Below are 13,260 nucleotides of genomic sequence, written 5' to 3'. Positions count from 1 at the left end.
GGAAATGTTAACCAGGAGTGTGTAAATGCAAATCTGATGCTCCTTCTTTGAAAATGGGTGAGTGTAGAGCATATAAAAATAGTTGGATTTGCGGCTCAAAAAGTTACCACTGTCGACAGCGCTATCTGCGCTGGAGAGTAGTTTGGTGTGACATTACTATCCACAATATGAATTTCAACGTTATGTTGCCAATTTTATTCGCAGACTGTTTTGAAACGCTGAAGTCTATCAGGCCTATCAAAATGGCTGGCGGCAGATGCCAGTTGGTTTCCTTTTTCTACTATTTTGGCCATTTAGATCGAGTTTGTTTACACCTTCAGGTGTGGATCTCACCGTCAGTTACACAGGGAGAAACACGATTGTTGATTTTGTTGCATGACAACATTTCTGCCAAAGGGATTACTCATTTCCATCCCTGAATTGAATAAATAAAAAAGAGCGGGCGAAATTAGGAATATGTTTGTGATACATTCAAGTATTTCAGTGTCTGCAGCACAAATTTAGGTATTTATCATGATAAAACTATTGGCTGCATTGTCGGGCAACTTTACTTTGCCGCAAATTTGCGACATAACTGTCTACCAGAAAACCTACTGGAAAGTTAGGCCTTTTATACACAGATAGCTTAGTTCGTCAGCTTCCACGAACTCCACACTGAAACCAGGCTATGTGTGCTATTGTCGGTTCAAAGCAATATTGTGGACAAAATTTCGCTCTTTTAAAATCTGCTTGGTTCTACAAGAGTTTGAGGTTGACTGGCGGAAGCAAGTTTGTCTAAAATAGTCAAAGCTTGACGTTTTGAATGAATGCATAATGTTTGGCGCTTTTCACAACGGATTGTCTTCAGAAACCGCGGGTTCTAAACCATGACCTTGGGATGTATAGATAAGAGCTGCATGCCGGTGGATTGTTTTGAAGTTAGTTCGTTTATTCAGCAGCTTCATACGTTGTATTCAATGTCAACTGTTAATGCGGTGTCACTGGTTGATGATAATGGGGCAACACACAAATTCATTCTGCTGAATAAAATGTTTCACAATCGTGTTCGATTTGCCGCATCGACAAAAATATTCTGACCGGTCCTAATGAAACGTCTGGTAAACTAGTCTCTGCTGTGTAGATGATTGAATAAATATGATATATGTCATGTTTCTGATTTATCTAAAATCGTTTCAGTTTGCGGATAAACCTCTTGTGCATGGGAATTACATAGGCTGTGGCCGGAAAAAGTTAGTTATAACGAGTAAAAATACGCATCTGAATGCAGTTAACAGAGGTTTCGCTCGTTCCCCGTTATAGTAAATTTTAGTTCGAAACAAGCGTCATATATCCAGCCAATCCGAGGTTTGCAGGGAAGCGAAAACCAGCGTTTGATTTGTTTGACTGAACTCATTTGGAAAGGCGGTCAGGATTACACCAGCTCAAAAACGCCACATTAGTATCGACAACCAGGTGAATTCCATTCTGCGGCCCAAAAAAATTCACATTTTCTTCGGTTATGTTCTTAAGTGTAGTGGACAATGGGTGTTTACTTTTCGAAACGTTTCACAGGGTAATGCTTGTCATAAAGTGAAATAAAACGGACCTGATCTACTTCTTGTATAAAAAGTGGAAGCTTAAATAAACGTGCCCAGATTTAGTAATACAGTCAACATTATTGTCCAAAGAGTGGTTGCCATAGTGCGTGCTTGTACTCAAAGCTGCGGAATGGTGCGTTCTCCTTATAGATGCCGCTGGCGTGAACCCTATGTGTAGCGCTAAGAAGATCCAGTCAAATTCCAACTCAGTTTCGAGCAAATGACAAACTGATGTACGAATGGGTGTACTTCTCAAACCTTTGTTTGTTTTCTTAGCAGCGAAAGCAGTTTTCCATGATTCCAAATATTTTGATGCACAATTCCGCAACTGCTGTTTGTTTGGTGCATTGAAGTAAGTTGGTTGTTTAGTCATTGCGAAGATATTTTTTCCCTTTTGACAGCAGATGAGATTGTGCTATACTGCTACTCGGGCAATTTTAGTAAGACACTTATCGTTAGCCAAGAGAGACTCCCCTTATTGATTAATGCGAAGTGCAAATCATCTTAAGCGATTTCTCTGTGCCACAGCAATGAGATTTCCTACTGGATCTCAGCCTTCAATGGCAGACTCATGTTAAAATTCTAGCCAGATAGTCCTTTACGGGGTGAGTTAATAATTCCAAGCTAAACTGTTCTTTAGAATGTTCAGTCTATCGTCTAAGGCGAGCCTCCTTTAATGAGCTTAGGCCCCACAATTCTCGTAAATTGTACGAAGCTTCAAGACGTCCTGGTGATACAGGGGAATTCTAAAACCTAAACTTTTCAAGCCGTACAATAAATGCGTCGTAACAGTCTGAACTGACAGTTGGTAAGGCAGATCCCTAAACAAATATGGACGTACTGAAAGACAGAAGAATATATAGGTTTTCATAAGCGAAATTGACTTGACCGTACCAAACAGAACCAGATATAGAAAAGTTCAGGAGACTCCGTCCCGTACGTGGAGACGATCAATCCCCGGAAGCGGAGAAGAATCTCACCGCTGTTTAATTTCCTTAGCTAAAATCATCAACGGGGCGCAGCTCCCGAAAATCTGGGGAGTCTGAATGCACGCACCTTTCGTTTAGGAGATTCAACTCTAGACTCTCCGGCGAACATTAGATGTACAGCTCTGTGGTTAACTGGCATTTAGAAAAAAATACAGTGCACCTTATCCTTTTTCACGGAATCCGAATAATGTGTGCGCGCTGCTTGGGAAACGACTCACCAGAGCAGGCCATTTATAATCTATCCCTGACCTTCCGAGAATTGTTTCTTAGTAAAGAGAGATCAATATATTTTGATAATGATTTCGTCTTTGCAACGCTCTGTTGCACCCAGCCCATATTTGATTTAGTGCCGCCGTGTTTGGCCGCCTCTTCTCCAGTTGAAGATTTCAGCTGCTAAAGGAAACTCGTTTCTTTTGAGACTGTCTGCAGTTTCAAAAGGTGCACGCCGCGGAGGATTTACAACAAGGATGAAGGAGCTTTCTGGTCGTTTCCGGCTTTTTGGCCAAGGTTGGCTCTACTCTACGCAGTTTACAAAACATCTCATACTACCAAACGGAAGCTCCATGGTTTTAAAAGAGCCCCTCCGAATACCATTTCATTCATTGAATAAACACTTTGTGATCTGTGAGCTCAAATCTTGAAATTGAAAAATATGCGAGTAAGCCACCAGTGTGCGGTCTATATCCACCCCTGGAAAGATCATCTCAACGAAGTTTTAAAGTTGTCATTGACCGTTTTCGAGGATAAAGCTGGGGCAATCCTCCAACTTCACTCATTAGTTTAGAGATGTAACCCGTGCGCACAAAAAGTATGCGCACGTTCAACCGTTTGGTATCCAATGATAGAAAAGTTCAGAAGAAAATAGGTATAAAATCTCGCAGTCAGTTAGTTGATGTCTTCGAACGATCTGAGGCAATAAAACGCTGCCAGCATTGAAGCAACGTTTTTTAAAAATGCTGCCTGGAAGTATTTGATTTATAACACATTCAGGATACAAACTAAACATCATTTGTGAGCTGGATACTACAGCATCAGTCCGCGGCACCAAAATCTACGTTGCTTGACTTATCTTGTAATTTCGTCTGAAAAACGTCACAGCCGACCAGAAGTAAAAATAAATCTATGTTCCCCTCCACAGGCAAAATATGCTTGAAGGCATCGAAGTAGAAGCTTCCGCTAGGTTTGACCTAGAAAAAGTTACGGAGAAACACACTGTTGACAAAAACTTGTGTATTTTACTAATTGCAACCAGTTTCATTGTGCTTAGCGTGTTATACTCAGCATTTGAGAAGCACAGAACAATTGTGAGGAGTGGTGAAACGGGTACGCGAGTAATTATTGACAACTTCAGCATTTTACTGCAGCGAATCCCATCTGGTAACTTTGTTGGTCAAATAACAGATAAAAGTGCCGCAAAAGCGATACCCCGAGGGTCCACGTTGTATCGCCACTGTCTGCATTCGCTTGTATTGCAAAATGATGGAATCCGACGGTCTAAATCCAAAAACAAAATAAACCGCCAAAAATACTCGTAAGATAACAACAATCTACACGAGCATCAACACCCAAATTTTTACTTACGTATCTTGTAAGTTCTTGAGGTGGTAGCGTGAACACGTGAGATTGCATTTTAATTTTCAGTGGACGGATCAGATGCAGATTATGTGGGCAAACATGCAGCATCCCGTCAGTATGTTTTTCCACAACCGAATGTTTCAGAAAGACATTTGACACTTCCGCTGGTGCAAAAGCATCCGGAGATCCAGTGTCTACGTGTGCTCGACAGGGGTTACAAAGCGTCACGTCGCCATACTGTATGCTGAAATTATTGGAAATTGCAAGCACTATTCTAATCTGCCCCCAAGCTCGAACACAACGAGGTTCATCTGTAGTTTCAAATAGTACTAAATGTCGTTTTGATCCAACCAATACACACAAGCTCAATCACCTTATAACCTCACATAAAAACGATATTCATTCATCTACTCCGCAAGGTCTCCCTCCCGTCTTCTTACAGTTTACATGTTCGTCTTCAGACTTTCGGATATACGAAAGAGTTTGTTGGGTGTACAGTGTCAAAAATCATGCTTCTTTAAGATAGGTTTATATACCGCCGGCGTCAATCCTATTTTAACGCCGAGAAGCCTTTTTAACTAAAAGCATTCACCATCTGAATTTACATAACTGAATAACTCATTCTGTCAAAGTGTCATGCTTGTTGAGTCATTCCGGTTCCATTTATTTTGATGCTGGTGTCACATCGGCATCTTTGCGCGGGTTAACAGTAAGCCGAAAAATAAGTTTTATTGTGATAGAGGAGTAATGCAACAAGAAGGCGTGCAGAATCTTAGAGCCCTTCCGAAACAAACTAGGATTATGTACAACACATTGAAATACGCTTGCAACACTCATGTTGTATTGAGTGTGTGCACTGCACGAAGTGATTTCTAGTTTGTTCACCAAGCTAGAGGCTACAATACCTGAGGTACAAACGGTAGCCAGGGTAACAGAGCGCGATGTTGATTATGTTATTATTCCTCACGCTGCGGAATCCATATAGTTTATTCTGTTAGACTTCACTCAGAAAATTTGGATCCGGATCCTGAGCAACCTCTATACATTTTCCCACCCCGCGACAACATGCACCACCACTAAACTCCACTAGCTTCCTAACAGCGCATTGATGCCATCCCGATCGATGATAAACCATTTTAATCAAATAGCGCAGCTCAGCAAACAAGCCAGCAGTTAACTGGAAACGAACTGAGAGAGATATTTGGACTTTTCGTTTATCCGAAGCTTACATGGGCATTGAATTGCCACTATATAGCACGAAATTCCTCTGGGTCAAGTTCGTATAATGAATTAAAATGTTTTTCAGTGCTGTCAAAATGCATATTTCATCAAGAAATACACTCAATTGTTTTTCACGAGAAGCTCAACAAAATCGCTCCTTTATGATATTCTACGACTAAATGTGCTGCACACAGGCCATGTTTCATGTTTCAGCTGGCACGATATTCAAGACGTCGCAGTATACTTTCATAAAATAAACCAATCAAAAGGTTGCTGAAAACTTTTCAACAGCCCACGACCACTTTCGGCCTTCTTGGAACATTCAGGTAGACGCAGTCCCCGAGTTTCTTTCAATCTTAAGTTCTACCTGAACCCAAAATGGACTGTTTCCGCGAAATACACTCATCTGCAGATCAATTTGATTATGGGCTGTCGAAGAGATTTCAGCAAACTTGTGAGTAGTTCCCTTTGTGATAATATTCTGCGATATCTCGAATATCGTGCCAACGGAAACATGAGACGACCTGTGTGCAGCACATTCAATTGTAGAATATTATAAACGAGAGATTCAGTTGAGTCTCTCGTGAAAACCAAATTGATTTGCAAATGAGTGCGTTTCTTGAAAACAGTCCAATTTCGGTTCAAATAGACCATAAGGTTGACGGAAACTCGGGGACTTGGCCTACCTGATTATCCCCGAGAAGGACAAAACCGGACTTATTTTTTCTATTTGATGCAACGCTATTTTTATCAACTAATGCTTTTACCCCGCGTATTTTTGCGACAAAAAAGAACAAACATACAATGAGGACACGTAAGTGAACTGTACATCTGTTGCGTTAGTGCAACTGAATGTTGGTAAATGGCAAGGTGAGGTGCCAATACTTAAGGTGAAAAGTGAATGAAAGGATAAAAATTAATAATATGAGTTGCTGAAAAAGTCGGCTATCAGTGGCATGACATTTTGTTCTGATACTCTCTTACAACACGCTAAAGAGCAAATCACAAAACAGAAAAACACAATAGTAATATATTTTAAGGCCCAAGTTGCACACTTTTGATACTGGCAGATGTGTAGCCCAAATTACTTAAACAAGCTGCTAATTTGAATATTACTTTAGCCTGCTGAGATTAGCCTCAGACCCTATAAACAAGACAATTGTGCACTTTTAGTGTTGTGATTCGCCGTTTGGTGGAAATATCGATTATGGCAAGTTTCAGCCAATAGAAGGTTATTTCCTTGCACCTCTACGGGCTAAAGTCGGTTAGTTATGATGCATGTATTTTTGAATCGCTCTGTATGCATTCTTCACTGTTAATCTGAGTGCATATTTCCAAATAGGTGAAATGTCCTCAACAAAGGAAATAAAACACAAGTTTTACAAACTATATGTGGACTAATTGACTTGGGCTAAAAGTTTTTAATCCTCGAAGAAATACCATGTCAACAAGCCTTCAACTTGCCTGGTGATGTCTATCACCCATTGGGTCCCTTGATGTAGTGGCAAATTCACAATTGGCGGGTGGTAGTAATCCCAGCGGGTTTCTCCAAAATTAAGATTTCCGCGTACAAACCAGGAATCTCCGCGTACGCCTGGTTGACTGAAATCACAGGTTATAAGGGTACATCAACTCAACTGTCAAAGCAAGATTACTGCCGTCAAAATCAGAAGACAGAGGATTTGCAGCTTGGAAACAGCCTATAATTTGCGACTCAGAACCTCGAGGCATAGATGTTCCACTAGAAACCTGGAAACATTGACTGCTTCAGGGAAAGTGAATAAGCATAGAAGAATTTTACCGAAGTGTCGGCTAGTCTGTAAATGCTCCCTCTTCCGGAACAAGTGCAAAATCTTCTGACGTCAATATCTCATGGATTGATCTTCACTAGCTGGGACGTGTTCATTCATGCAAAAATTGCTCATTAACTAAAATAATATAAGTAGTGAAACAAGCATGTGGAACGTTGTTTATTATATTTGTTTCAACAATCCCCCATCCAAATGGCCGGGGATACTTGCTTAATTTGTGATTTTAATGTTTTGTAAATTTATTCACCGAACGCCGTGTATTTACATCACCGTTTATCGTCAGCAACAAACAAATGTCTTTCATCTGCAACATACTGAGAGCAGGGTGTGTACAATCTAAACATTGCACCAAACCCAGAGTTATCCGGTTGCTTGGGGCATTTTAAAGCATTTTGAGTAATCTATTAAACGTTCTATTTCATGAGCTGGTCTACAATCAGAAATTAGTTCAAACACTGACGCTCACTGGCCTGTGATTAATCACTCTAGGCAGGATAAGTTTTTCTGGGGCAAAATTTTGGTACAGTGCGAAGAACACAAATAAGCGTTAAGCACTATCTTTATTCAAGCTACCAACAATTTAGCATAGTTACCACCTAATATAACGAGGGTTTGGACCTGGGCCATACAGAATGAGTGCAATACCAATGGTCACAGGGATCTACACACAATACATAATCAAGATGTCTTTTTAACTACCCATTAGGTCCTATTTCCAGACGCTGAGCGGTTGGTTTACATCGCGTCCAGAAACCGTTGTTGTTCTGTTTCAATAATCAATCCGAATAGTCTCATACGAATAAGGGCTTATGTTCAAGGAGAGAATGCATAAGGTCGGATTGTTTTAAAATAAGTACTTCGGTGAAAAACCGCTAAACAAATTGTGCGCATTAAACATTGTAGGGTGCTTGTTCTTATTATGTGGAATACTGGGGCCAAAATGTTCTCCATTTATTGTGTGTTTAGAAAGTGTCAGAGGTTAAAGGCTGTACGCTGATGCAGTTTAGCTTAAAAGGTCGCAAAATTTGTGCCGCTTGGTGATGCCAGTGTATTCACGGCCAAGTAAATGAATTGTGTAGGCAATACATTTTTGTCTCTGTGTAGCTCAGTGTATTAGTTGGCGTATACTGTGCCAATATTAGTCCTGACACACAACGCGAATTATAGAATGGGTCAAACGTACATTTAGAGAAAAACGTTATTCTACTAAAAATCGACATACCCGCAAAACCGGAAAGTAAAAATAGCGTCATTCACGAGTTTGGCATCCATAATAAAATCCAAAAATGTAGTTTTCAAAAATTTACAGCTTTCGAAACTTTCTGGAGGTCTCCTCATCCCGAATATTCCATCATATCCTTTTCTGTCGTCCACGGCACCAGAGCTCTCCACGACTTCAGCGAACGTAAAATGTGGGATCATGCGACCCGCAATCTTTCGAAATAGAAATGGAAAAATGGATTTCACTGACTAACCCATAGCTGATCTATCATCACATTCCCCTTATATTTCTCACCAGAGTAACTAGTTTCGTACTCTTCGTTCATTGAGACGCTCGTTTCTGCCTGTCCAGTGTATTTCTTTTTATTTGCAAATTCCACAGATGTTGACTTGCTCGACGGTATCCACCGTGTCCATCCTCCTGTATCAAGAAGAACCATGAAGGGCTGCCCACCTATGTTTACCGGGATGATCGGATGCCCCAAGAAGAATAAAAATGCTAAGTTATGTACATTCACCGAGAACTTACTGCGTTGTCGCTAAAGCACGGAGCGGAGAAAATTTGGCATTGGACATGCATTGAACTTTTCACTCGTCACTGAAGACAGCACGTCACTAACCTTGATTTCAGGAAATAAGAGTCAGCACGTCACTAACCTTGATTTCAGGAGACAAAATAAGAGTAATATTGACAATAGTTTTTCGGACAGTCGCTGAGACATCTTAACCACGCTTCGATAGTTGCAGATACGCAGATACGATTAGCGTTTCCCAGTTTCTGAAGCATCCAAAAAAACATAATCTTCAAATAATTATGACTATTAGATAGATTGGGATTGGCGGACGTCATGTTAAACGCACAGCCAATCTGGAACAAATGTGAACGACCGATGTACGCCGGTGATTCGGGCAACGGCATTTCTGAATTGAAGCTTACGTGCAACTTTCGTACTTCACTTCGCAACAATGATTTTCATAAACCTACAGTCGTCGGTTGTGCTTCATTGGTGGCCTATTCTGGGCCGCCTTGCACAATCAGATGAAATAACTGGTAACGAGATGAGACTTGTGGAATTAATTTGAAATTTAATTTCTTCAGTTTAACAGGCCAAAAGCACTGTGCTGTTTGGGCCACCCTTGACTAGACAAAACGAGTTTATCCAATTTTTTGCGTACCAGTCGATCCGATGCCAGCTAATCCAGTGTTCCATAGACGTAACGAGCATTTAGTGCGCCGCGAGTGTGACAAGGCCTGAGTCTGAGTTGGACAGAAAAACAATTATCAGGACACTTAGTAACGTATATTTTCTAGAGATCAAACTAGAAACTTTGTTCACAAAATCGAATGGAATAAACGTGCAATTTTAATATGGCACAAACAGGAGATGAACTTCAAACAAAAGAGTGAATTTAGGATAATAAAACGCTATCTATCAAAACCTTTAAACATGTATTGGTTAATAGCAAACGATTGGACAAGATGATATAAGCACACAAAGCAATTAATTTGATACCTTTACCGTTAACTAGAAGTTGAGACAGTGCATTCAAACGCAAAAATATGTTGCGCTATTTCAACCGTTGAGTTGATGGTTTGAGCGACCGCTTTTTTTACAGATGTAAAAGAATGTTATCACCTGTCTGCTGATTTTGAATCGCAGGAATGTTCTGTGGTCAGATAGGGTATTCAACACAAACACAATTCCTTCATATTCGTCAGTCTTCCAGATGAAGTCATATAACCAGTCAAATACTGTGACCCACGTTTTTTGCGCTAGAATTTTCACCGATGCGTCCGTCCATACCTCTAATACGGAGCATTTATTAGCCGGTTAATCTGGTCTTATTTGTTGTATGCCAAATGCAATTTCAAAATTTGAGATCCTTCTAAAATATACTCATTGAGGTGCCTATGCGAAAATGCAATGTTTCTTTATCATACGCTTACAGGTACACAATACATCAAGAGGATACCAGCAATAATATTGTGATATACAACTTCTCGTTACTGATTTTCAGATTAAACAATGCTATTTGAGGAGAGGATAAGCTGATGACCCGAATTCATATCCATAAAATTTGGCTTACATATTATCCACTGTGGAGGCGTTTCAGAATTCATTTTTCGGGTAATGCCAGCGATTTTCCGTAAACATGGTAATCCACACATGGTTTCCTTGGGGTCTGAACTATCTTTCGGTATTTCAGTTTGATTTCGTGGCTAATCTGAATTTTTCCTGAAGTATTCTCTGCACCGTTTTACGCATTCCTTGCGGCTTCCAGAACACTAGCGCAACCAAAGTTTTTATCACCCATTGCATTGTTGCCGAAATTTAATTAAGTTTTCTGGTGTAAGGCTTAGTTCTCTTGTCTTATGCTTAATGCACGCTCAAACAGTAACAAAAATATTGCATCAGCTTACACATCACGCTATCACTGAACAGTGGCACCAAGAAAATATTATATATTCAGAGAATGAACGTAAGTCCCGAACAACATTCTTAGCACAAAATACCTTGAAGAGATATCGCAGTCAGTTGGACCAATAATGGATATTAATTAGAAGCATTAGTAAATATTCAGCCTTCAAAAATTTCCAAACGTCTAGGTATTCAGACAACCCAGCTTTTATACACGCATCTGAGGACATTAACTGATACTGTTTATGGTTAAATATTTTGAATGACTCCTGGTGCTCATCTAGAAAAAAACAATTTTGTCGCGCAAAGCCTCGTTCGAGATATTCAACGTGGGGAAGTTTGACGAAAAACTGTATAAGTATAAAAGTCAGATAGTCCCACCAAAGTCCAGCCAATGTATTTATGGTCTCCAATCATCACTTTTTGGACCATTTGACTAGTTTGTTATTAGGCTTAATTTTGAGGCTCACCTGCTAATTAGGCGGGATATTCAATTTGATTCTGAAGATTCCAGGCTGCAACAAGCCCACTGAGCCATGTACCTAATGCAACGTAAGACGTAAGTTTGCTAGTAGTATATTTTGTTGCATAACTCTCATCAAGCTGTTTCCCGCGGACGAAGGCCAATCCAGGAACCTAATCTGCTCACCAGGCAGGTTTTTTTAGCTGACGCTGACGGCCTAAAGTAACAACATTAACGTATCTTTCAATGTGGAACAGAAAGCTGTTTTCCGTCGTTTTCGGACACATTATCCCGATGTGATGTGAGACAAATAATTTTAGTGTACTATCTGGCATGAGTAAAGTGTTTTTTGCCTTCCACCATCTCACGTATATTTGGAAGTGTGCAAAATTGAAGGGCTCTAAAATGTCAGTGCTTCCGAATTTAGTAGTACTTTTTACGGCACATATTTTCAGGCCTTATTTAGTGAATTTTTCGAAAATCTACACCAAACCCATAGTTGCAAACCAAAAGGCAGTTTACCTTTATTTAAAACGTAATTTTGCATTGCAGGGATGGTCTTGCAAGAAAACCAATAAAAGCGTGTGTGAGTGGTTTCCGGGGTTGCGGGGTTAAACAGCTAAATAAATACGAGGAAATAGATAAAATAAATAAATAAGTAAAATTTCATGGACATGACACCATTAACACACGATATTTTAATTTCTGGCAGAAGGAAATCCACTTAAAAGCAGGCGGTTAGATTTGATCAAAAGAGGAATCGAGTAATTCAGAAAATTAAATTAAGAGAAGCATTTCCAAAACTGTATGCTTTTTCCCGTATTTTTCAGTGACATCGCGCTCTAGATCTTTGATGGAAACAGAACCGCAGCGCCCACGGTTGACGAGTCAGTGAATTTATAGGCAAATGTGTCCAATATGAAAATTATGGAACAATTGTGAAAGCGGGAAAACCATAAAATAATGTTTTATCATACAAATTGGTTTGATTACGTGGTTGTGGGTGGAGTAACTATGTTGCCCAAAGATGTATTCTCAGTGACAATGGCATTTCTCAGTTTATGAATTTTCCGCAGCACAATGTAACCCTTCATAATTCCTTGTTTTATTTGAACGTAATCAGTCACTGACCAACTTTGAATTCCACCAATTTCCATTATCATTATTTATTTTAAGCTATCATTGATTTCGGTCATTTTCATTTATAACAAAACCGCTATAAGAAAGTGTGGTTCAATGACTTGATTCCTGGTCTTTATAATATTTCTACAGCACCACACTCGAGATATCCTCAGGATCTAGTAGTTTTGCTAGAAATATTGTGGAAAACATTGTAAATTTCTCAACGGCTTGAACAAGGGATTACTAATCCGGATTCAAGGAACGTGTCTTTATCCCGGAAGAGCCACGCACCATGACTTAATATATTACTCTGGAGATTCCTTTAAAACTGAGACTATCCAGCGGCTCTCGGATACAACTCTACTCTTCAGAAGTGCCTAATGCTCCGTGTTAATTTATTGTGCTGCTATGTCAAAATCGGCCACGCTCGAAGAAGCCAAGCAGAGCTCCAGCTGTCACTAACTTGCAAGTGCTTACTGCAGGCATGCAAGCTTTGGTGGGCGGGTAATATTTGGATCAAATAGCAGAATAATTCGAACTTGGCAGGAAAAATTACTTCAGATTACTAATGGATATGCACATTGCATGGGTTTATCTGATTGCTTTGAAAGTAAATGACCCAAACGATGCATTTAGTTAGCTGACATTAAATTTCAGTTTGCTGCGAGGAGAATAATGGACGTACTCCGCCAACAGCGGCTGCAATACATAAGTGCACCGCATTCCACCAGCCAATAAATTAGCTGATGAATTACACACATTTATTTGATGACGTCAAAACAACGTTCTCTCCTCGATCAACCTTGGCAGGAAACAATATTGTTCTCTGTTTTAAAGGTTGTCAGGATTCTAGCGAATGTA

At 39.9% G+C, this 13,260-nt stretch overlaps 1 protein-coding gene across 1 annotated transcript; it reads right to left on the bottom strand.

The window, feature by feature from the left end:
- Positions 1-5,684: 5,684 nt before the first annotated feature.
- Positions 5,685-10,715, bottom strand: T265_01713 (hypothetical protein; the record flags this gene model as incomplete). Its single annotated transcript, XM_009165779.1, has 5 exons — positions 5,685-5,886; positions 6,803-6,964; positions 8,396-8,607; positions 8,649-8,933; positions 10,650-10,715. The coding sequence occupies 5 exons, from the start codon at positions 10,713-10,715 to the stop codon at positions 5,685-5,687; spliced, it is 927 nt and encodes a 308-aa protein (XP_009164043.1).
- Positions 10,716-13,260: the final 2,545 nt, after the last annotated feature.

The sequence above is a fragment of the Opisthorchis viverrini genome, assembly GCF_000715545.1.
Source record: "Opisthorchis viverrini unplaced genomic scaffold opera_v5_18, whole genome shotgun sequence".
Taxonomy (NCBI): Eukaryota; Metazoa; Platyhelminthes; class Trematoda; order Opisthorchiida; family Opisthorchiidae; genus Opisthorchis; species Opisthorchis viverrini.
Note: the sequence above shows the minus strand (reverse complement) of the source record. Positions and strands in the feature narration are given on the sequence as shown.